Source organism: Oryza brachyantha, chromosome 11, assembly GCF_000231095.2.
Source record: "Oryza brachyantha chromosome 11, ObraRS2, whole genome shotgun sequence".
In the NCBI taxonomy this organism is placed as follows: domain Eukaryota; kingdom Viridiplantae; phylum Streptophyta; class Magnoliopsida; order Poales; family Poaceae; genus Oryza; species Oryza brachyantha.
Window position 1 is genome coordinate 5,037,028 of NC_023173.2, and position 22,485 is coordinate 5,059,512.

Sequence of the window (22,485 nt, forward strand, 5' to 3'; positions counted from 1 at the left end):
GTCAGAAGTTATTTTTCCAATTAGAAATATTTTCTATATGTTAGACTTTATATAAAGATAAATATATATTTTCTAATCATAAATATCGGCAAATATGTAATGTATATCTTTAGACTCAAAGATCAATGACAATTTTTAATCACACCGTTAGAACACCAATAATGATACCAATATAATGAAGTTTGTGATCAACACTATACCACAATTGCGATAAACATAAGATCGATCGAGCCTCTAGAACACTATTATTGGACACCCAAATACTCAAATCACTAACAATAATATCAAATATAAATCTTTGGTAAAATAGAAATTGGTATCTAGTGTTCTAGAAATATTTTGTTAGGGCCATGTTTTGTGTGAAATAAGTAAATTTCTTCATATGTCAAATGATACATCAATGTAGCACATTTTTTAAATCGTAAAATGATATGTGCACCTATTGATAATAACAAAGTAGAAACACAACTTATAAAGAATCTCATATAATGTTTAGAACTACAAAGAACTCATCTAATTAACATTTGTTATGAATTATGTGATCACTGATTATTTGATTTAAATATCTTTTCATGTAATATAAGAAGATACGAAGAAATTCATGTTTAAACTCGTAATAAATTTAGACATGAGAGTTGCACAGTTGTGGTGTCATTTTGATATATAGATTATCAACAAAATTTCATTTATTATAGGAAGATGGAAAGTTATATGTCATGCAACTATGTTTGTATAAAGTGATTTTCATTAAATTTAGATTTATAAAGTTTAAATTTTATGTTAATATCAGATAATGTGAATAAATTATTTAGTTAAAATATGTGAACTTGATATTGTAGTGATTCTGAAATTAGTGTATCAATTTATTGTTGCATTGTTTCTGAAATTAGCATATAAAGATGGGATTGCAAGTTCTACAACTACTATTAAAACTTGAAACATGGTCCAACCTATAATTAATTATGCAAAACTATAATAGTCACCATTAACTAATGGTTTGCTGCTATTTTGTTAGATTTTATTTAAATAATCAAATTAACAAATACTTGATAGACAAACAAATTCGAATGTTTGGTATATATGTGATTGCATTAAAATGAATTTATAATATCTTATTTATATTATTAAATTAGGATATAGCGTTAGCACGGGTATATTGCTAGTTTTCTCTAGGTTTTAGAGTGACATCCCTTTTAATAGTATGACTTTTCCTATGACTCAAAATCAAGATAAAAACTATTTATACCATCTCAATAGTCGTTTCCTCTTGAGTCATCATGAACATGCGCCATATCTTTGCACATATACATTCTTGAATGAACAAATCTTACAATAACTTTTAATAAGCGTTAGTCCTTCTTAGTTAATTGTCATCGGTCACCAAAATACAAAATAGGGCCCTAGGTGCACTTTCACGAATAAGCAAATTAATATAGTGTAAACACATCATGCAATTTGAACTTGATGCACATATCTCCAACAATGTAGTCAAGCATATATTGCATGCAGTTATGCCAATATGTTATTTGTATGCGTTTACAGCAAGTTAGTAACCAATAGACCCAGGGACAACTGCTTAGGTTTGTTGACCCATTTCGTAGTTCAGTGTACATGCTTTGCTACCTAAGTTTAGTCATGTCCATGGCTAGTTAACATTTGTTTTGCACGAGGCTCTAAGAAATATCTAGACCCATCACTTTTTGTCAGATTAAGTATGTATGATTGTAGTGATCCTGTAAATACCCATTGTGTTTAAATAGTACTAATATGTGTCAGAAAAGCAAACAAGCAAATTCATGAGCACTTGAAAAAAAAAGGGTATTAATGAAAGAACAAGATATGCCATGAAAAATATGTTCTAATAGGCAAAACCATTATCTTAAAATTAATCCGGTAGGTTTTTGATAAAATGCGGTTATAATATGTACTATCGAGATCCTACTCCTTCTCATTTTTTAATTGATGTCATTGATTTTTAGATCTACCTTTGATCTTTCGTCTTATTTAAAAATATTACATAATTATTGATCATTTTGTTATGATTTGATTTATTACTAAAGTAACCTTAAGTATGACTTGTCATTTTGCATATTTAGACAAATTTTGAATAAGACGAAGGGTCAAATGTAAATCCAAAAGTCAACTATGTCAATCGAAAAAAATCAAAGGGAGTATTAATTTGTTGTACACAACAATCCTTTAAAGGAAGTTTGATACTATTAGACATGATTTAAGAAGCTTAGTTTCAATTAGTACTACTTCATCACTTCATTGAAAAAACTTGGTAAAATGGTGGAAATAGACCTAACAAAGAAAAGCGTAAAGGTTGTACCAAAGCTATGGTGGATTCATTTAGGTGTGACGATAGGCAGGAAGTCTATCTAGTGGCTAACTGTCCGGTGTGTAATCTGAAATAACTTGAAATTAATTTAACACTGAACTTGGTGTGTATATTTCCCTATTAGAAACTTCACAACTCATCTCAGTTACATAATTAGTGTACACCTAAAGTGCATGAGGGCTAAAATTCATGGTGCATGTACTGCGGATGCAAGGTTGTTGAAATGCTTTACCATGACAAGTCTCTTACATGGGGAGTAGGCTCATTTGTTGGGAAAGTCACAGAGTATGGGGAAAGTGTACATCTATTGCAATGTAAACATCTTAATCTATTCTAATAGCCATGCTCGTAGTTACTTAGCCTTGTAACAAGCAATATCATTGCCTATCATATGCAATCTCAATGCCATCAAGTTAATGGCTGCTGCTGTACGGATCTCAATGACGATGGTAAAATGGCTTGCAAAGGCATAACATGACTGTCCACAAAACATGTTACTGACTTGCGCACGAATACCGAATTCGCACGATAGCCTGTTAACGGCTCGCATGAATAGTACTGAACCTCGCAGCAAACAGGGGTTCATATGAACAAAATCAGGAACATGCACGAATCACATATTTGCATAGTGAATACTAATTTGTCACACAAGTCATGAAATGGGCAAGCGCAAAAACAACAGCAGCCATGACTCATGGCTTTGCAGTCATGAAATGGACAAGCGCAAAAACAACAGCAGCCACGACTCGTGGCTTTGCTGCAGGAACGACCATTTCGCACATAAGAATAGAGAATTCATACAATGAATCTACTAATCTAGTAATGATCATGCTAGGGTTTAGCGGCAACGACTAGAGCTTCGACCACGTGCACAGCCAGTGGCAGGGCTGCGGTGGGCACAGCGGCAGCACGACAGCAACCGGAGGCATGGCCGAGCGGCAACAGCTGCCCAACAGCGACCAGCAGTGGTGGCAATCAGTGACGCGCAAGAATGCAGCAGGGGGGCATCTAGGGCAGTGCGTGCGTGGGAGGGGCAGCGGCGGCTGAGACGAGGGCGTGAACAGTCCCCCCTGGCTTGCCTCTGTAGTGCAGGGAAAGATAGATCTGGAAGTCCGGTGGGGACGAGGAATTCCAATAAACATTGAAAACTAATTAAAAGGAATGTAGATAGTACGGAATAAGAAATTGTACAAATGATAAAAGGAAGGGAGGGAGAGCTCGGCCATGATCAGGAGGGCACGGCCAGTTGCGTAGGGAGGCCATGGCGGCGGCTTGGGCTTGGCTCACGCATGTGAATGCCGACTTCAGCCCAACAAAAGAAAGGAAAGGCCAAGGCGAAGGAAAAAGAAAGAAAAAATATATCACTAGAATTTAGTTAAATTTTAGATGACTTAATCATTAAAACTTTAATTTGTTTGGTCTGTAATTTCCACGGTACATCTTGTTAATCAATTTTGACACAACGGATACAACATTTCAACGGTACATCTTGTTAATCAATAAACTATCTGTAGTTTTTGGGTCCGATTAATTAAAAAATTTAGTTTCACTTAGTTAACTCTTGAGTTAAAAAAATAATTTCTTTATCTGTTATTTAATTATGATTTTGGCTTATACAAAAAACTTAGGCTGTTACAATAGATAAGCCTTTATCAAACAGGTATGACAGTACACAAGTAAATTGGCCATCTTGTTTAGGTCGTTTTATTAGGATAACTAACATAACAACAACTATGTTAAAAACAGATCGGAGATAAATGGTTCCTTGTCTGTCATATCATTAGTTAGTGTTAGACATTATTTGAGCATTTGGAGATCCAGTAAATGACTACAGCTTTGCTGTATCACTGTAACAAACTTTCCAGCTTCAAATTAGGTGGAGATGTGGATCGAGCTTGTGTAATGGCCTCTTGAACTAGAAGGCGAGAAGGGGCGAAATTGCATCAAATGGTGAGACAAATTTCAAAGTCTATCAAAATTTCTGTGTTAATTGAAGTGATTAGGCTTAGTTTCAGAAGTAAAAGTACTCCGGCTGTCACAAAACAAATCCTCACTTTAAAAGAGAAGATTATCTACGAGAGTAGAAAAATCAATACGATGTCATCCATTAATAAAGCGAGAGATGGTTAGGAGTAAAAGGGCATTCGAGAGTGAGAGGTTGCATAAACTCAAATAACAAATGATCGGTGGAATACTATGGCCTCGTTCCCAATGACCTGTTGGACACTTTTTCTTTTTTTCCGTACGCACACGCTTCCTAAAGTGCTAAACTATGTATTTTTTAAGAAAAAATTATATAAAAGTTGTAAAAAAATCAGATTATTCCAATTTTTAAGTTTGTAAGAATTAATACTTAATTAATAATATGCTAATGTTTTTTTACGTGCGCTGATTAGACTAATCGACCCCGTATAACTCGGTCATAAATTTGGGATAGATTTTAAGTCAAATCATAACGGATGGTGTGACGAACAATTAATGTCTTTTTTTCCAACACACAATTATCGTTGGCGCTAGCCAATAATTAATTTGAGCGCATTTGCACACATGTCAAGAAGGGCACAGGAATCAACCAAACAACACACCTTGTGTTAGCCAAAATGTACTTGTTCGCTGTCATCCGGCTCAATATATGTTTGTGAGAGAGATATATAAAGAGATAAACCTAAGTCTGAGCATAGCTGCAACCATTTCTTTTGCTTTTATCTCTATGCTTATCACTGCCATAGGTTGGGATTCCTTATCCAGCTCTCCACACATATCAAGGAAGCACTTTTGTCAAGATTTTGGAACTAAACAATCTTATTGTTTTTCTCATACTGCTCACTGTTAGGATAAATGTGTGTTAAGCCGTGAGTAATCTATAATTAGCTTTAGTTAGATAGTTTATTTACTTAAACTAGAGCTAGCCATATATTACACTTACTTATGTCCATCCTTACCGTTGTTAAGCTTATTAATTCATTTAGAAATAAAGTCAATATTATGGATCGGAAATAATTTGTTGAGGACAAAAATTTTGGCAACTCATGAAAATTTGTATGTTTTAAACATAATCTTATGAATGTGTATGATACGAAGTCCATGAAGAATTGATGTCAGCGGAATGCAAGATTACAAGACCAACACAGATTCGAATTTTGGCTATCTGGTTGAAATAGAAAAATGGCTACATCGTAATTGATAAAACGGTAATCTTAATTTATAATTGTTTCTAAAATTCTTTAGCCAATAATATGACTTAGGGGTGATTGTTTGGCTTTCTTAACGGCATATTTACAAATAAAAAATAATTTATAAATAAATACTTTATATATGTATTCTTTAGCGATCTAAAAGCAAGGCTAAAAATAAACTTCTATTAAAACCCTAAAAATTAACTCTTAAATTTAAGGTTAAAAATTTAAATTTTGACATAAGCAAAACCGAAAAGACGGATCGAATAAAAGAGGTCCTGCACGCATACATACATGCTAGCATTATACGCACTGGTTTAGGGGGTGTTTACTTCATGAAATAAAAATTTTTACGTGTCATATTAGACGTTTGACCGGATGTCGAAAGGGTTTTCGGACAAGAATAAAAAAATAAATTTCATGGCTGGCATAAAAACCATGAGACGAATCTTTTGAGCCTAATTAATCTGTCATTAGTGCATGCAGGTTACTGTAGCACTTATGCCTAATCATGTACTAATTAGGCTCAAAAGATTCGTCTCACTATTTCTCACATAACTATACAATTAGTTTTTCGATTTATTTATATTTAATACTCTATTTAGATGTCTAAAGATTTGATATGATGTTTTTGGGTGAAAATTTTTGGAACTAAACAGGGCCTTAGTCAATTGATAGCTAGGGGCACTGACTTTTTATTCTTAGCATTCCACATATTAAATTTGGATTCATGTGTGCACAAGTTAACTTTATTTTAAAATGTTGGCCATGTAAACTTAGCTTTGGAAACGTTCTACTACATTTAAAGCAATCAAACTCAAAACCGATGTACCAAAATTGTCCAATCATGTACCTGCATATCATTTTAGCATCTTGGTTCAGTTTAAATGTTCAAAATAAGAATTCTAGTGAAAATAGAAACTCAAGAATTATCTGCATACACTACAGGATGGCAATTTTTCTATACAGTTGCTGACTACCAGTGCAAACAACTTAAAACGAAAGAACCACAATTGTTTTTCGAAAAATCGGCATAACAATATAACTGAATAAAACTGACAACCCATCCTTATGCCAACCATTTTTCATGTTTGGGAGGAAAATGCATGCATTATCAAATCCCATATTCATACTTAAATCATCCGTTTGGATATATTATACTTATACATAATAAATATATAACAACTAATGTGTTGTATTTTTTTTAAGTAGATTGACGCACGGATCATTTTTTTTCTTCAATCATTCATTACCGATTACATTTAGTATGGATCATTGTAATTTTTTCACATAATGCTATTATTGAGGTTTGCATCTTATTCTTTTTCATCTTAGACTGGGGGAGTCAGAAAGGAAATACATTAGACGGTATAGGATTTGGTATATTCAATCTCTAGTGTGTGTATTCATAAATATGTAATTTGTTCACATAATGCTATCATTGTTTGGCAATACTGTTTTCTCACGGTGAAATAAAAGAATTCATGAATATTTACATTAAATGTGGTAATTGTTTGTTTTTTAATGAAAAAAGTCAAACGACATATTTACAAACGAAAAATAATTTATGAATAGAACCTTTATATAAGTATTATTAGCAATCTAAAAACCAATGTTGAAAAATAAATTTCGGTCAAAAACCTCAAAACTAATCCCAAATTTAAGGTTGAAAGTTCACATTTTAGCTTGTAGGCATAAAGAGAAACAAAAAGACAGGGATTAAACATTTTGGCCCGAAACCTTGGGCTTCTTGAAACAAATTATAGAAACTAGGATTTTGTGTTATGAATATCCAAAACCTGTGTGAAATTTACTTAAAAAAAGTCACCATATAATATGCATGTACAGCCACACGACAAAAGCTCCTGGACTACATTGAAAGAGCCAAAGAAGCGCAGCACGCTGAAGCATATAAAAAAACAAAGAGCAACAATATATATAGCACACGTGCTCACCTAGTTTTTCTTTTTTTTTCTTTTTCTCATTGTACTCATGACTGATGGAGTAGTGCCACCAACATTCTCTATTTCTGCAGAAAACGTACTATGCTACCAAATCTAGTTATCAGATCGTGCTACCTTTTTTCTGTAACAAAGTGAGTAACCACCGCACCGACCAATGTATTTTTCTTCTTCCTTCTTTTTTTTGTGTATCCAATGACAAAAAAAAATTAGTAAATCTGTATCTCAAAGTCATATATATTCTCGATAACAAAAAATGAGACCTTGACCCTCTCGTTCGATGAAAATTTTAAATATAAAGCAAAGGTTAATTCACTTTGAAAATCTCAGTTACTGCTTTTTTTTACTCCCTCCATATATTTTTATATGACGCCGTTGACTTTTAGATTCACGTTTGACCTTTTGTCTTATCTAAAAAATTATATAATTATAATTATTTTGTTATAATATGATTTAATTATTATAGGAATTAAGTATGTTTTATAATTTTGCATATTTAAATATAAATTCTGAATAAAACGAATGGTTAAACATAGATCATATAATAAAATACGGAGAAAATACTTGACACCTGGACGATCTCTACCGTCAAACTTCATAAAGTTTATTTAGGGGCGGAGGAACAGAGGTTGGTCACGTTCTTTTTTCATGATTGATATTGGACGACACGATTTTCAACATAGCAAACGATATGTTTTCTGTATAAAATTGTATATATAAAAAAGTTTGTCGTCGGACCTTTCTAAACCAAATTTCAGTGGGGACTCCATCCGTTCCAAATGTACGTATTTTTATGATTTATATCTTATACCATAAATAAGTATTTTTGGCACTACTTAGAGTGCTATTTATTTCATTGATCACCTCTTATTTAAAATTCTTCTTATTTTATCCACACTTACCTCTCATACATATTAAGGGACATCATAACCTTTTCCTATTAATATTAACCCATACTAAATAATTTGTAAATGATTATATTTTAAAACATATGCACCACATCTGTCCAAGAAAAAACTTCATTTTTTCTCTCTCTCACGTATACCAATATACAACAAAAAGACTAAAATGCCCTTTGCTTTTTATAACTCCAATGAACATTTGCTCCACTTCGTCAAACTCCAACAAACTTATCCATTACTTTCTCAAATTCTAATAAACTTGTCCCTCATTTTCTCAAACTATAATACAATGACTATTCTAAAAATAAATTTTTTGTGGGATGAATAAAATTGGTAAAGATATAATTATTTTCGGACAAAAGACGTAGTAGTTAGTTTAGTTATCTATATCCTCCTATAGCTATCACAAGACCAGGTAATCAGGAAAATCTGAAAAGCTAAAAGAAAGATCCCCGAATAATTAAGAATTATTGTTTGTAGTTTATGCAATTTTGATTATTTTAGTGAGCAGCCCCTTAATTGGTCCTGCCCCCTCTAATTATTCAGCCCAAGCTCCGCCCCTGTAAAGTTGACCACTAACATATTTAAAACTATATAGATTTCAGCTTCAAAAACTGCTTAATTATAATATTAATTATATAAAATCATAAAAAAGCAATTACCAGTTGTACAGCTAGAAATAAAGTCTTTGTTATACAGAGATAATAATTGTTCTAAGTCACAACTCTTTGGCCGTAAAAATAAAAATGACTATCAAGAAATATAGTGTATACCTTATTAGATATATCCAATTTAATATCATACAAAAGCCTAATACAAGCTAGATCTCATACATGGCAATTAGCTAATAGCTCTATAGGGCACTAGTTACTTTCTAGTTATTAATATATTTATAATCAGTCAGATGACCCTGACCCACTGTTTATTTTTTTTAAAAAGATAAATGTCAAACCACAAGTCCCTACACCCTAGTGCTTTACTCTTATGATCGAGCAGGAGATGATAAGAATTGATTGATATTTAGTTCAAACAATGTACGTTGTAATTTAAACAAATAATTTTTTTTTGAAATGGCATTCACACATGCTTTGAATCCTGCATTGCTGTGATCAACAGGAGCCTGCAGCTGGGCGCTGACAGCAGACAGGATAATACTGGATCAACCTCAATTATTATCGATATCGTAATAAAAACTGGCACAATGGCATGCATGACACAAATTAATCAGGCCTGCATCGTGATGCAGCCCAGAAGATCGTGTCAATCGATGCGTACGTGGGTCAAGTCGATCTGACAAACTTGTGCTAAGAACAGAGGCTGATCAGGTTCAGACGAGGGTATATATAATTAATCAGCTTGTTGATGTTTATTTAATGGGCCAACCTCTTTGTCGATCGATCTTCAGCTAAATCAATTGACTGGGGACAAACGCTGCTGTAAGGAAGAATTTCTCTCTTATCCTGCTTTCAGCAAACAGCCTAATCTTTTGGTTTCTTCCAAAATTGAATTTTTTAACTCTAAATTTAAAATTGATTTTAGGGTTTCTTTTCTCATAGTTTGTTTTTTAACCTTTTCTTTTAAATAAGTAAGAACATGTATATAAAATTTTTATCCATAAATTATTGTGTTTGTAAATATATCATTTTTCCTTTTCTCTCAAAAGCCAAATGATCGCCACCAAAATGTTGCTGGTCCTCTCAGGGCACTTTGCAACATGAAAATTTTTCATTGATTAATTATATACTTTTGGAAAAAGTATACTTTTGGAAAAAGTATACCCAAAATTTGAGTAGATATATTTTTGGAAAAACATTTCTAGGAAATTTCCGGAGAACACAAAGAAAAAAAAGTTAACAACAAAGTGCACAGGCTTCAAAGTGTTTAAGTGCATTTAGAAAATCTACTAAAGTAGAAAGACCACCTAAGTAGGTCCCATCTATACGAAATACTCAGCCTATATACATTGAGATACCCTAACGAATTTTCTCATAAAAAAGTCCTTATAGCTCCATACGGCCCATATGACTCCTTATGGGCCTATATATTTTGGGCCGCTTCGAGAACATGCACGCTCTAACGGGCCGTACTGGGCCGCGTGGGAGAAGAAGCGAACTGGGGAGGGGTATTGGGCCGGTGCCTACTGGGCTGCTCAGAACGAGGAGGGGGACCGTGCCCTTTCACATTTTCCACGAATTGCTCCATGTTTCCAAAGTAACCATCGTTTGGCCTTTTTAATGAAAAAGTGAAATGTCATATTTATAAAATAAAATTAGTTTATGAATAAAATTTTTATATACGTGTTCTTAAACCACCATGAAAAAGCATAAAATCAACTTTAAATTTAAAATTAGAAAATTAAATTTCGCTAATAAGCATAGGCACGAGTGAAAAGAGGAGGGTGCAAATACGCTGCACTGTTCTCACTCCAACTGAATGATTCTGCAACTACTCTATGTCTTTTGTGAAGCTTCCCATCAGCACTGTATGATAACAAAGCATCATATATTCTCTTCCGTGTATCATTTGTACGCTCTCTGGACGAAGTGTTATTTGACATTCCGTTATCATCAGCATACTTCTGATTCACCTGTTGTTCAGTGAACATAAGAATTCAATATTCATTTTCTTTTTTTTTTTGCATGCCAACAGCAAAGAAGTATTCCAACTTAGAGCGAGTCCACCATCTGCATTTGGCAAAACATGATTTTGGATATCTTATTCAGCTGGTTCATTGTTCAAGTCAAACTTCTTCCTCCTAAACATTGATTGGTGAAATTGAACTTTTGTAGTGGATTTATCACCGAGACCTCAGCATCTGCAACAATTTTATTATTTTTGGACCAAACAAGAACGATAGAAATGTAAAGCTAGCTAACCTTCTCAGTAGGCATCATCAATAACAGGGAGCAAAGAAAGCCACGATTGTGAGTTTACCTTTGGAAGCTGATGGTGTTTGCCCTTCCACATATAAAATTCGATTCAAGTCAGTGTCCTCATCCAAGTCCATCTTAGCTGAATGCTTCAACGACCTGGTAGAGCCCAATGTTCACTGAACAACAGGTGCATGCAATAAAAACGGATCACTTTGGCCTGTATTGCACAGACCAATGCTGAATAGTGAATAGAGTAAAAATGAATGTCACTTTGGCCTGTATTGCCCACTTGTTCACGCATTACCTGATGGTCACGCGATCAAAACAAGTACTAGAGAAGGGCGCGACGGCCCAGTGTATTCCCCTGCATTGTAATCACACCTCATAGTGATTATTGTCGGTTGACGTCCGTGGTTTTTCCCGTAAGGGTTTTCTACGTCAAATTTGCTTCTCGGTTATCTAGCCAATTTCCCTAACATGCAACAATATACAGGAGAAAAACAAAACAGAAAAAATAAAAATAACACACCTAAAAAAGAAGCACCAGAAGGACCAGGAAAATATTGACACAGATCATTTGAATGGGAAAGAAATAGCTTATTCTACATGTGTGTGTTTTGGTTGGAAAAAAAATAGATTTCTTTATGCTGAAATAATTGAATTAAAAAAATCGTGAAGCACTTAAAGGGATATTTAGCTGCAGTACATCCCTTATTTGTGCTTTAAATCGTGCAATTCACAAGGATTGAAGCATAGAAGAGGTTCTAAATACAATATCATCTGGTTTATACTCTTCTTCTATCGACCAAGGAGTTGCTTCCAGTTCTACCAATAGTCATTGCAAGAGCAAGAACCATCTCTAAAACAGTGAAATCGGTTGTTATCACGGACAATGATCTCTCGATGAGTTATCCTCGATATAAGTTTAATAGCAGTGTGGCAGTCACTGCAAACTCTGAGGTTCTTGGTCACCCTAATGGTCTCTCCTGGTCCAGTGACGAGAAGTTTAAATGCAATGGCGAGTTTCTCACTATGATGAAGTAGTGTGTGCTCCTTTTCTTCATCTTCAACATCAAACATCACCACTTCAGTTGTTGGTTCATAACCCATGGTTTTCATTTCCAAGCCTAATTCATCGAGCTTTTTATAAATCTGATCTGAAAGGGGATGCGACTTGTCTCCCGCACGGAACTCATGGACCTTACCATCAAACTCAACCCAGCTGTATGCAGGAATCTTTTCAACCCCTTTCACCTTCATGTCCAATCTAATCTTCGCAGCGTCCTCCCATCTCCCTCTGTTAGAGTATATGTTGGACAGCATGACATAGTTCCCAGAATTCCAGGGCTCTAGCTGGATGAGCTGCTTCAATACATATTCAGCGAGCTCTGTATTTCGGTGAATTTTGCAGCCACCAAGAAGTGCACCCCATACGACAGCATTTGCTTGCATTGGCATGTCATCAATAAGCTGGCGAGCCTCCTGCAGCAAACCAGTGCGACTGAGAAGATCGACCATACAACCGTAATGCTCAATCCTAGGGCTGATGTGGTATAACCTAGTCATGTTATGGAAATACCGCCGCCCATCTTGAACTAGACCAGTGTGTGTACAGCTGCAGAGCAAGCCAATGAAAGTACTGTCATTCAATTTCACACCGGACTTCTCCATCTGACCAACAAGAGCAAATGCAATTTTTTCATGGCCAGTCATGCCAAGCCCTAATATCATGGCATTCCAAACAATAATGTCCTTCTTCCTCATTTGCTGGAACAATGCCCATGCCTCGGCTGTGCTCCCACACTTGGCATATATATCAATCAAGGCAGTCCCCAGCACTGGATTGTCAAGGAACTCGTTCCAGTCTACCATCTTGATCGTCTGCCGTCCCAGGTGCAACGCCCCTAACCTTGTGCACGCGGATAGTGCTCCAGCTATTGTGTAGCAATCTGGCCTCACTCCCTGTGCTTGCATTGCAAGGAAGAGATCTAGAGCTTCTCGCGGATGGCCATTGGAAGCATATCCCCCAACCATGGTGCTCCAGGCCACTGCATCCTTCTCCTGCATCTTGTCAAACACATCCCTCGCCTTCGCTATCTCCCCGCACTTGATATACAAATCTACCGCTGCAGTGGCCACGAACACGTTCTGCGCGAACCCCGCCTGCTCGGCAGCCCTCCAGGCCGTCTCCCCGGTGACCAAGTCCGCGACGCGAGCGCACGCGGTCAGGACACGCACGGCCGTGAAGCTGTCCGGCCTCATACCGCTCGCGAGAGCGCTCCTCGCGACGCGGACGGCCTCGTCGAGGTCCCCGGCGTCCATGTAGGCGGTGATGAGCGCCGTCCAGGACACGGTGGTGGGGCGCGCCATTTCGTCGAACACCCTCCGGGCGCGGCGCGGGAGGCCGCATCGCGCGTAGAGGCTGAGGAGGGAGGTGAGCACGTGCGGGGTGGCGTGGGAGGGGAGCTTGAGGGAGCGCGCGTGCAGCTGTTCGCCGGCGTGGAGGTGGAGGGGGCCCGGGAGGCGGGAGGCCGCGTTGAGGGCGAGCGGGAAGGTGAGGCGATGGGAGGGAGGCGGGAGGTGGGTGTGGAGGCGGAGCGCGTGGAGGTGCAGGGAGGAGGAGGAGAGGGCGCGGAGGAGGAGCGGGGAGAGACCGGCGAGGAGGTCGAGGCGAAGGAGGCGCGCGTGGAGGAGCTTGACGGTGAGAGGAGGGAGGCGGTTGCCGGAGTTGGCGCCGGCGAGGAGCAGCCGCCCGATGGCATCGGCCGACATAAAGAACCCGATCCCAGCGAGAAAATAGACATTGTGACACGTTTAAGTTTAAACAGCCGTTTCGTTAGAATGCCACGTTAAAAATTCGTTTTTTTAAAATGCCATATTGAGGGAGTGCTTTAGCCCCTTTATTATTTTTTTTGGTTTTTTGAGTTTTTTAAATTTTTTGGCTTATCAGTCACATGATATGATAAAAATATCCCTAGTTCCAGTTGAATGAAACATGTTGGTCGTCATCTCAGCCGACGTCTTCTTCCTCCTAGGACAACGACTGAGCACGGGGGCACAGGGGCGGCACGACACCTGGGGACACGTTTCATTCAACTAGAACCAAGGGCATTTTCGTCACATCACCCGGCTGATAAGCCAAAATATTTGAAAAACTCAAAAACTGAAAAAATGGCAAAGTGGCTGGAAGCACTCACTCAGTACGACATTTTAAAGAAACGTGTTTTCGGAATAGCATTATAACGAAACCACTATTTAAATATGGCACAATATCCATTTTTTCGATCCAAGCAGTCGACCAAGCAACATACACAGAGTATCTCGAAAGAGAACGCTAATATTTTACTTTCCAAAAAATTATACAAAGTTTATCTAAAAATATTAAACATAAAAATTACACACTTCAGAAACAGAAATTTAAAAATGAATAACTTGTATTAGAAACACATACTTTTGCCGTATATTTAGGATACAAATTGAATTAATTTTAGCCATGTATAAATATTAGGAATAAACTTAGTAACATGTTTGAGATATATTTTCTAATTTAATTCCTAAAATTAAGTTATTAACATCAATTTTAGATATCTCTCGCTCTAATGGGGCTTCGTTTTGGCTAATTGCCGAGCTAATCTCTCTCTCTCTCTCTTTTTTCTAGGTAAGCACGGCACGCTCGCTAAACTGGCGACGGCAAGCTCAATTTTCTGATTGGCTTCATTTTGTTGTACAAGTATGAACTGGAATCGATGGGGACAAGGCTGCTGGGCACAAGTTATTTGGACATTCTGAGCGGAAGCAATTTTTTAGCACACGGGTGTATGTACACCTGTTGCATGTATGCCATATAAATAGTTATAAAAAAATATGAAAAAATTTAACAAGATAGTTTAATATGAGTTATATCACTCTACCAACATGCAAGTTTAAATTCAACTTCTACAAGTTGTAACAAAAATAACAAAAACAATTATGAATAAGCGTATATTTAGTTTCAGTTTTTTTTTGCTACAACTTGTAGAAGTTAAATTTAAACTTGCATATTTGTGGAGTGATATAAATCATATTAATCTATTTTGTCAAATTTTTTCATATTTTTATGACTATTTATATGGTATGCAAGCACACGGGTGTAGGTACACCCATGTGCTAAAAACTGTTTCCCCATTCTCAGCCAAGTGCACCGTTGGATAACCTACTTGTTTCAGACGAGTGCTATACTGTTAACGCTGAAAATAACAACGGTCACACACGTAGGTCTGTGAATCAATCTTAGACCATTCTAGTGCAGGACCTAATTCTTAGAAATACCGGACGTGTCAATCAGTTTGATCATATAACTGACAAGACATAGCATGGAAAACAGTTAACCCCGAAATCGCTATCGGCTAGATAGCCGATACCGATCCAGGACCCTAGCCGATAGACTAGACGATTGGCTTTACAGGAATTTCGTGATAACAGTTATAAATATGTCTTAATCGGCTAAGTCATAAGTAGGACAAATACTAGATAAGCCAACCAGCAAATTAATCTTAAAAGATCGGACTCGACCGAGACAGTATTAAGATTAACCGGCCGATTGGACCGCTCCAACATTTATCATCCGCTAAATTGTTAGCTGACATAAGACTAAACATAGAATTTGTACAGTAAACTGGAATGCTATACTAATTATTCGTGTAAAACAATAACACTCGGCAGCATGCGTGCCCAATCCAGACCTAGAAGATCGAACTCAATCGAGACAGTACAGATCTAAACATGACTACGTATAACATCAGATAAATATTATAGCATACGAATAATGCGATAGCAAATCAGCGTAAACCACCAACCGATCTACTAAACTCAGCCGATCAGACATATTTCTATAGATAAATTACATCGAATATACATCGATCAGACCTAACCAAGGCAGTATGCAGTTTAACATAATACAACGCTAGAAACGTGAGGATCGACAAGTTTAACCAACCAATCGACAGACTACTTAAGATAATACTGGCTAAAACCCCAGCAATAAACCCTCGCAAGCCCCCATCCCAATCTAATGGCATGAACTTAGCAAGCCCGATTAATCGGACTGAACCGAGACAGAATCAGGCCAACTAAACTCTTGCAACTAGATCGAACATAGGAACTTATGAGGATTTGATCGAGAACTACCACTACCTTAAGCTAGAACAGATTAAAATAATAGCATAACTCAGCCCGTCGATCAACCAAGCAGAAGATTGGATTTAATCGAGACAGTTCTGTCTTAGTCGATCGATGGGTTTTGACAAACTTGAACTTACATTGCGAAGCTGACAAACCCCGCGCCGAAAGCTCAAGCAAGTCGAAGATTTAAGGCGATGCGCCAAATTGAATTGATCTGGAGATATCTTACAAGGACCCCAGGCACTCCTATTTACAGCCCTGGAAAATAACTAACCGGATAAGAATTCGCTACCAACTAACTTTATATTATTCGGACTCTAATTACATAACAGAACTCTAAACAAACTTTGAGATAACTCCTAATTAATTTACACGGACTCACGGTTAAACACCGAACATATCTCTAGGTTTTGGGCCCAATCGGACTCCTATCCTCGTCCGATTTGGACACTATCGGTTGCAATCCTTTTGCATTCAGTCTCCTATCCCCAGCCGATTCGAGCCTTCTTATCTAATTCGGTCTTCAACCATGTTTTAATCCATAACGTCCAATTTGCCAAAATCTTGCGTTAACATATACATACAGGGGGTGATTGTCTGGGTGTTTCATAGAAAAACCAAACGATATATTCGTAAATGAAAAATAATTTTTAAATAAAAATTTTATATATGTATTCTTAGGGAACTAAAATCCAAGGCTAGAAAATAAACTTCGGTGAAAAAACTCTAAAATCAACGCTAGATTTATGGTTGAAAGTTCAAATTTTGATTTATAAATATAAACATAAAAAAAAGATGAGGGTGACACATGAAATAAATTATAGAAAAGAAGTTGCATAAGATATACAGAGGAAGTATATCCCCATCATCTATCTACTCATTAATTACTAGTAGAAGATAGTATACAAAACACATTGCCTTTTGTTTGCTCTCACTTCATTGGTCTCTTTCTTTCCCCCTCCCTCTTAGAGCTTGTATGCCTTTTGCTGAGGAGCAGCTTTTTCTCTCACCTTCGATTTTTCGTCCACATTATCATGTGAGCAGTACTTCTCTTTAAGTACTTTCTGTTTGCTGAATATAGTAGGCTCCATTCATCCTGTTCTCTAGTTCCTCGATCCTTTTCAGACCACAAAATAATACAGTATTCATAGCAGAATATTTGGAATGGATTTTGGTCTGATAGAAGTGCTTCCAACTTTACATTATTGTTACCGGTCCACTACCTGGCAAACCAAAAATAAATACTCTCCGTTTCAGGTTATAAGATCTACTAGCCTTGCCTAGATTCATGTGTGCTAATAAATCTAGATATAAACATATACATTGAGTCATGGATGAATTTAGGTAAAATTAGAAAGTCTTATAACCTGAAATAAAGGGAGTACACAGTATTTTTTTTAGATAATGTAGTTCATGAGAAAGGCTATATATCACATTCTCTGCATTACAGATTGGATGGCTCGTAACATGAATATTACAGGATCACCCTGTTTCAGTGTTTTCTTGAGGGAATGATAACCACTGTTCTAGGACAATACTAAGAAAGACATGATCTAAAACATGTTTCTTAGGAATATACAAAATATGTTCAAATACATGAGGTGGAAAATTTATGTGACAAAAAAATGTGAAGAAGAAAGTCAGCAAAAAGAATGTAATCAAGAGAAGATAGTAAGTTTGATCTAACGGGTCATCTGTACATCACCATGTGTAAAGATCTAATTCCTCGCCATGGAGTTTTTAATGTCGTTGTTTAAGTAACGATAACCACAGAGGAGATTCCATCTGCAAATCCTTTGATAGCCACAATTGTTGAAGATGCTCCAACTTCTCGGTCTGCCTTAAAGCAGGGCAGTCAGATACATACAAAGTTCTAACTTGAGGAAGATTTGACAAGCTTTCCAAACCTTCACACTTGTTGAGTAAAAGGGAATCAGAAAGGGAAGTAAGGTCTTCAACCACCTTCAAAACATGAGCCCCTTCTATGTGGAGGCATTTCAAGCTAGTAGCCTGTTCTAGCTGCAGAGGAAGAGCTCTAAGCTTTGGACAGTCTCCAAGTTCCAATTTCTGCAAAAGAGGCATCACTTGCAGAGGCATTCTGTTGTTTTCAGTACAACTCATTCCATCTGAAGCTTCTATTTCTTCAGTGAATGACCACTCCTCCCAATTGGGCATATTTGATATGACTAACCATTCAAGCCTAGGAAAGGCTATTGCCTCCAAGAACCAGGGATTAGCTGTCTTGTCATAAAGAAGTTCAGGTCCAATCTTTGCTACAGAAGATGCCCCCATGATCTTTAGACACTTCAAGTTAGGCAACTGACCAACCGCTGGAAGATGTGCCCAAGATGTGCAATCTATGAGTCGCAGGATTTTTAGCGAAGATAAATTGGCACCGATCCAAGTTGGATACCTTTGACCAAAGGATCCAGCAATACTAAGATCTTCTAGGTTGCATGGAGGGTTTAGTTCCTCAAAAACATTCTCAACATTGTTAATATCCTCCTCAGTATATGACTCTTTTGTGTGTGTAGTGCAGCGTAGATTTAAGAATTTGAGGTGTTTCATGTCTAGTAGCAATGATGATGTACCACAAGGAATGGCATTTTCCAGTTTTATCATGTCAAGTCTCTTCATTTTCAAAAGATGACCTAGCTCTTCCAAGTTCCACCCATCTTGCATTCTAGCGCTAACAAAGCTATGACCAACAGGGAATCCTTGTAGATCATTAAGCAATGACAACCTACTTATTCCTGTTGGCACCTGATTTATCGGTGTATCATCAAGACCAAGGCGTCTTAAATTGCACAGCTTGATAATTGCCATTGGAAGACTATGCAATGCATAGCACCTTTGCAGGTTCAATATTTGAAGGTTTATGAGAGAACCGATGGACTCTGGAAGACAAGATATATCAGTAGCATCAAGATCAAGCAAACGTAGATGGATCAAGCTGCTGATGCTATCTGGAATTCTTTGTACAAGTGAGCCAGTCAAGTCCAAAACTCGAAGATGTGGAAATCTCATGTAAACAACACTATCTATTTTTGGTGACATGCAAAAATGCAAAGTCCTTACTTTGTAGTGACCTTCAACCATGCTAGATACGATATCCGTTTTGTTGACAACGGAAATGCGTCTCAGTTTGGACCAAGTAGTAGTCTCTAAAGGTAGTTGATCAAAATAACACTCTTCTCTTGATAAATGTTGAGCAAGACACCTCAAGAGATCATGCATCTTGCACCTGTAGTGATCGAAATAAAAAGGATCTGGTTCAAGAAGGTTCCTATAAATCAACTCATGGTAGTACTCTTCTGCTGTATCTTCCAGTAACTCGCCTTCTTGCTCTTCGACAAAGCCTTCAGCAACCCAAAACCGCACAAGATCAGCACGATGCATCATCAGACCTTCCACATATAGAGCACAATAAAGGAAACACTGCTTTAGATTGTGCGGTAGATCATCATAACTCAAGTACAAGGCACCTCTAAGTTCAGCTGGAAGCTTGCTCATAGACCATGCACTGCTTCCTAGAACTTTTTCCCATGCGTTCTCAATTTTCTCCTTGGTTGCTAGAACACTAGCAATAACCTTGATCGCAAGTGGAAGACCACCACATTTTTTGACAATCTTGATTCCCATGGATTTCAGGGTTTCCACTTCTTTCTCTTCTTTTATGTTCATACTCTTCCAAAGTAGCTCCCATCCAACATCTGTTGACATCATGTCAACCCGATGGAGATGGTCTGCTCCGATTTTCCCCGCAACTAATTCATCTCGAGTTGTCACTAAAATTGTTGTTTTAGCAGCAGAATGAAATGGAGTTCTTACCACATTTAACCATACCTCTGACTGCCATACATCATCCAATACAATAAAAAAGCTTTCATCTTTAACGGCAGAAGCAAGCTTGCTTTGGAGCTCTCCAACAGTTTCACCTTGCCTTTCATGTACTCCTATATTTCGAAGCAATTCTTTCAAAAGATTAACTTCAGAATAATCTTGAGAAACACACAACCATGCCTGTTTGCTAAAATTGCCCTTTACTCTTCGATCGTTGTACATGCTTTGCGCTAGTGTTGTCTTTCCAACTCCACCTGTTCCAACTATTGCAAGCTTGTATGCCTTATCTTCCTTGTGTGCAAGTACTAGTTCCACCAATCTTGAAGTAGCATATTTAATCTCCTTCCCCACAAGGTTGGGTTCAACAAGATGGGATGTATGTCTCTTACTTGCTGCAACAACTCTGTATGTAGCCTTTACATTCTCCAGTGTTAAAAATGTCCTATCAATTGATATCTTCTGAAGTTTATGGTTTACCCTTCTAATACGGAGCGCAATCTTGCGACGAGTCTGAACATTGTGAATGCAAGACAAAACTGAATGATCACAGCAAAAGATAGATTTTATTTGCAGTCGAGAAGGTAAAGGTTGATTCGCTAGAAGCTTACTGCCTTCAAATTTGGCCATGTCAATAATATCATCCGCATCATAGATAGCATCTTTCAGCTCACCAAGCCAATTGTTGATAGCCTGTTCTTCTATCTTCCTCTGTTCTGCATCATGAAGAAAACACTGTATTTGTTTCATCCTCCTATGCAGTTCTTCAAGTTCTTCATCAACTCCTAGAATCGATATTGCCTCTTCCATAACAATGTCGTGTACCTTCTTTATGCAAAATCCAACAAAAGAATCCAATATGGTTGCCATCAAGCAAACTTGTCAACAAGTAAATATCCTGCCCGTACGATGTTAATTTACAGTGCTTATCAATTTCCTGGTTCAGTAACTGCGTTGTACCCAGTATAAAAAGGCACAGGTAATTACAGCTCTGAAATATCGAAACAAAGCATTAGTTAAATTACTGAAGCATGCTATTTCTATCTACAAAAACAAATCAACTTTATTTTGCATACTTGCTGACTTGCATCTATATTGTATTCGTTTATCACTTTGGGAAAAGGATGAACACAATATAACACCGGTATTATCCTAGTTTAATTGCACCAGCCCCTCCCAACATGATTTAAAACAAATTTTCACTGATATTATTGACTATTCCCTAATTAATAGTGTTCCTTTTACCTGATGAATAAAATCAAAATTAGCCCCGCACCATGCATTGAACTCACTCTTTTCTTTTTTTTTTATCTTTCAGAATCCAACGTATAATCTGAAGAGTATATATATAGATAGATAGATCTGGAAAGCTCCCGATATTGCTCACTTCAAGAGTCAAAACAGAAAAATAAACATCCACGTAGAACTGGATCACAGCTATCTCTGAACTGAATCAAAACTAAGAATATCCAACAGAAGAGGAATCCTGCTAAGCACATGGCTGGCTATCGCCTACCGCAGTCAAGAAGGGTTCTTGACAATTTGGGGAAAAGAAAAGGATTAAATGGGGGAAATGATGCTGGGACGGACCCAAATAAACAAAAAGAAAAATGCGAACACCAGATGAAATGCGGATCGATTCACTGATTAAAAGAAGCAGGTGAAGATGTAAGAAACGGAATCTGACCTTTGAATCGGAGGAGAAATGAATCATGTACTCTCCGGTTCCCCTGTCGCGCGCGAACCCCCAAGCTTGCACGAACGATGCATCTCCCTGCCTGCTTACATACTCCAACCACTCGCTTTTCTTCTTCAAGATTCTGTTACTCCCTCCGTTTCAAAATAAACTAATTTTTCACTTTTTATCTATAATTTTTAACTCTTTATCTTATTAAAAAAATTTTACGATTGATATTTTTATCTTATTAAATGTTTTTAATTTTCTAAAAAATATTTAAATAAGACGAATGGTCAAACGTTAAACACAAAAACCAAAAAATTGGTTTTTTTACAGATCGGAGTAAGCAGTAATGTTTGACTTAGACCCGTTTGTTTAAAGCAAATAGCACTAGCAGTACTCCGCTAGTACAAGTGAAGACGGTTGACCTTCATCGATTACTAGTAGCTACGAGGCCCATGGTTGGTTTGCAGATAAAGAGATGAGGTGAAATAATTACTCCATCCGTCTCAAAATAAATCAATTTTTTATTTTTTTGTCTATAACACTTCGTC

At 37.1% G+C, this 22,485-nt stretch overlaps 2 protein-coding genes across 2 annotated transcripts; both read right to left on the minus strand.

Annotated features, from left to right (window-relative positions):
- Positions 1-11,814: 11,814 nt before the first annotated feature.
- LOC102707904 (putative pentatricopeptide repeat-containing protein At3g08820) lies at positions 11,815-14,028 on the minus strand. Its single transcript, XM_006662787.3, has one exon. The coding sequence runs from the start codon at positions 14,023-14,025 to the stop codon at positions 12,079-12,081; it is 1,947 nt and encodes a 648-aa protein (XP_006662850.1). The 5' UTR covers positions 14,026-14,028; the 3' UTR covers positions 11,815-12,078.
- Positions 14,029-17,832: 3,804 nt separating this feature from the next.
- LOC102708187 (putative disease resistance protein RGA4) lies at positions 17,833-22,028 on the minus strand. The gene is made up of 2 exons (XM_015842342.1): positions 21,941-22,028; positions 17,833-21,244 (listed from the first exon to the last, which is right to left on the minus strand). The coding sequence occupies exon 2, from the start codon at positions 21,121-21,123 to the stop codon at positions 18,154-18,156; it is 2,970 nt and encodes a 989-aa protein (XP_015697828.1). The 5' UTR covers positions 21,124-21,244; positions 21,941-22,028; the 3' UTR covers positions 17,833-18,153.
- Between the last annotated feature and the right edge of the window lie 457 nt (positions 22,029-22,485).

What these genes read in the sequence shown, in the direction of transcription:
- LOC102707904 (XM_006662787.3), bottom strand. Translation starts at nt 14,025, where the DNA reads ATGTCGGCCGATGCCATCGGGCGGCTGCTCCTCGCCGGCGCCAACTCC.
- LOC102708187 (XM_015842342.1), bottom strand. Translation starts at nt 21,123, where the DNA reads ATGGCAACCATATTGGATTCTTTTGTTGGATTTTGCATAAAGAAGGTA.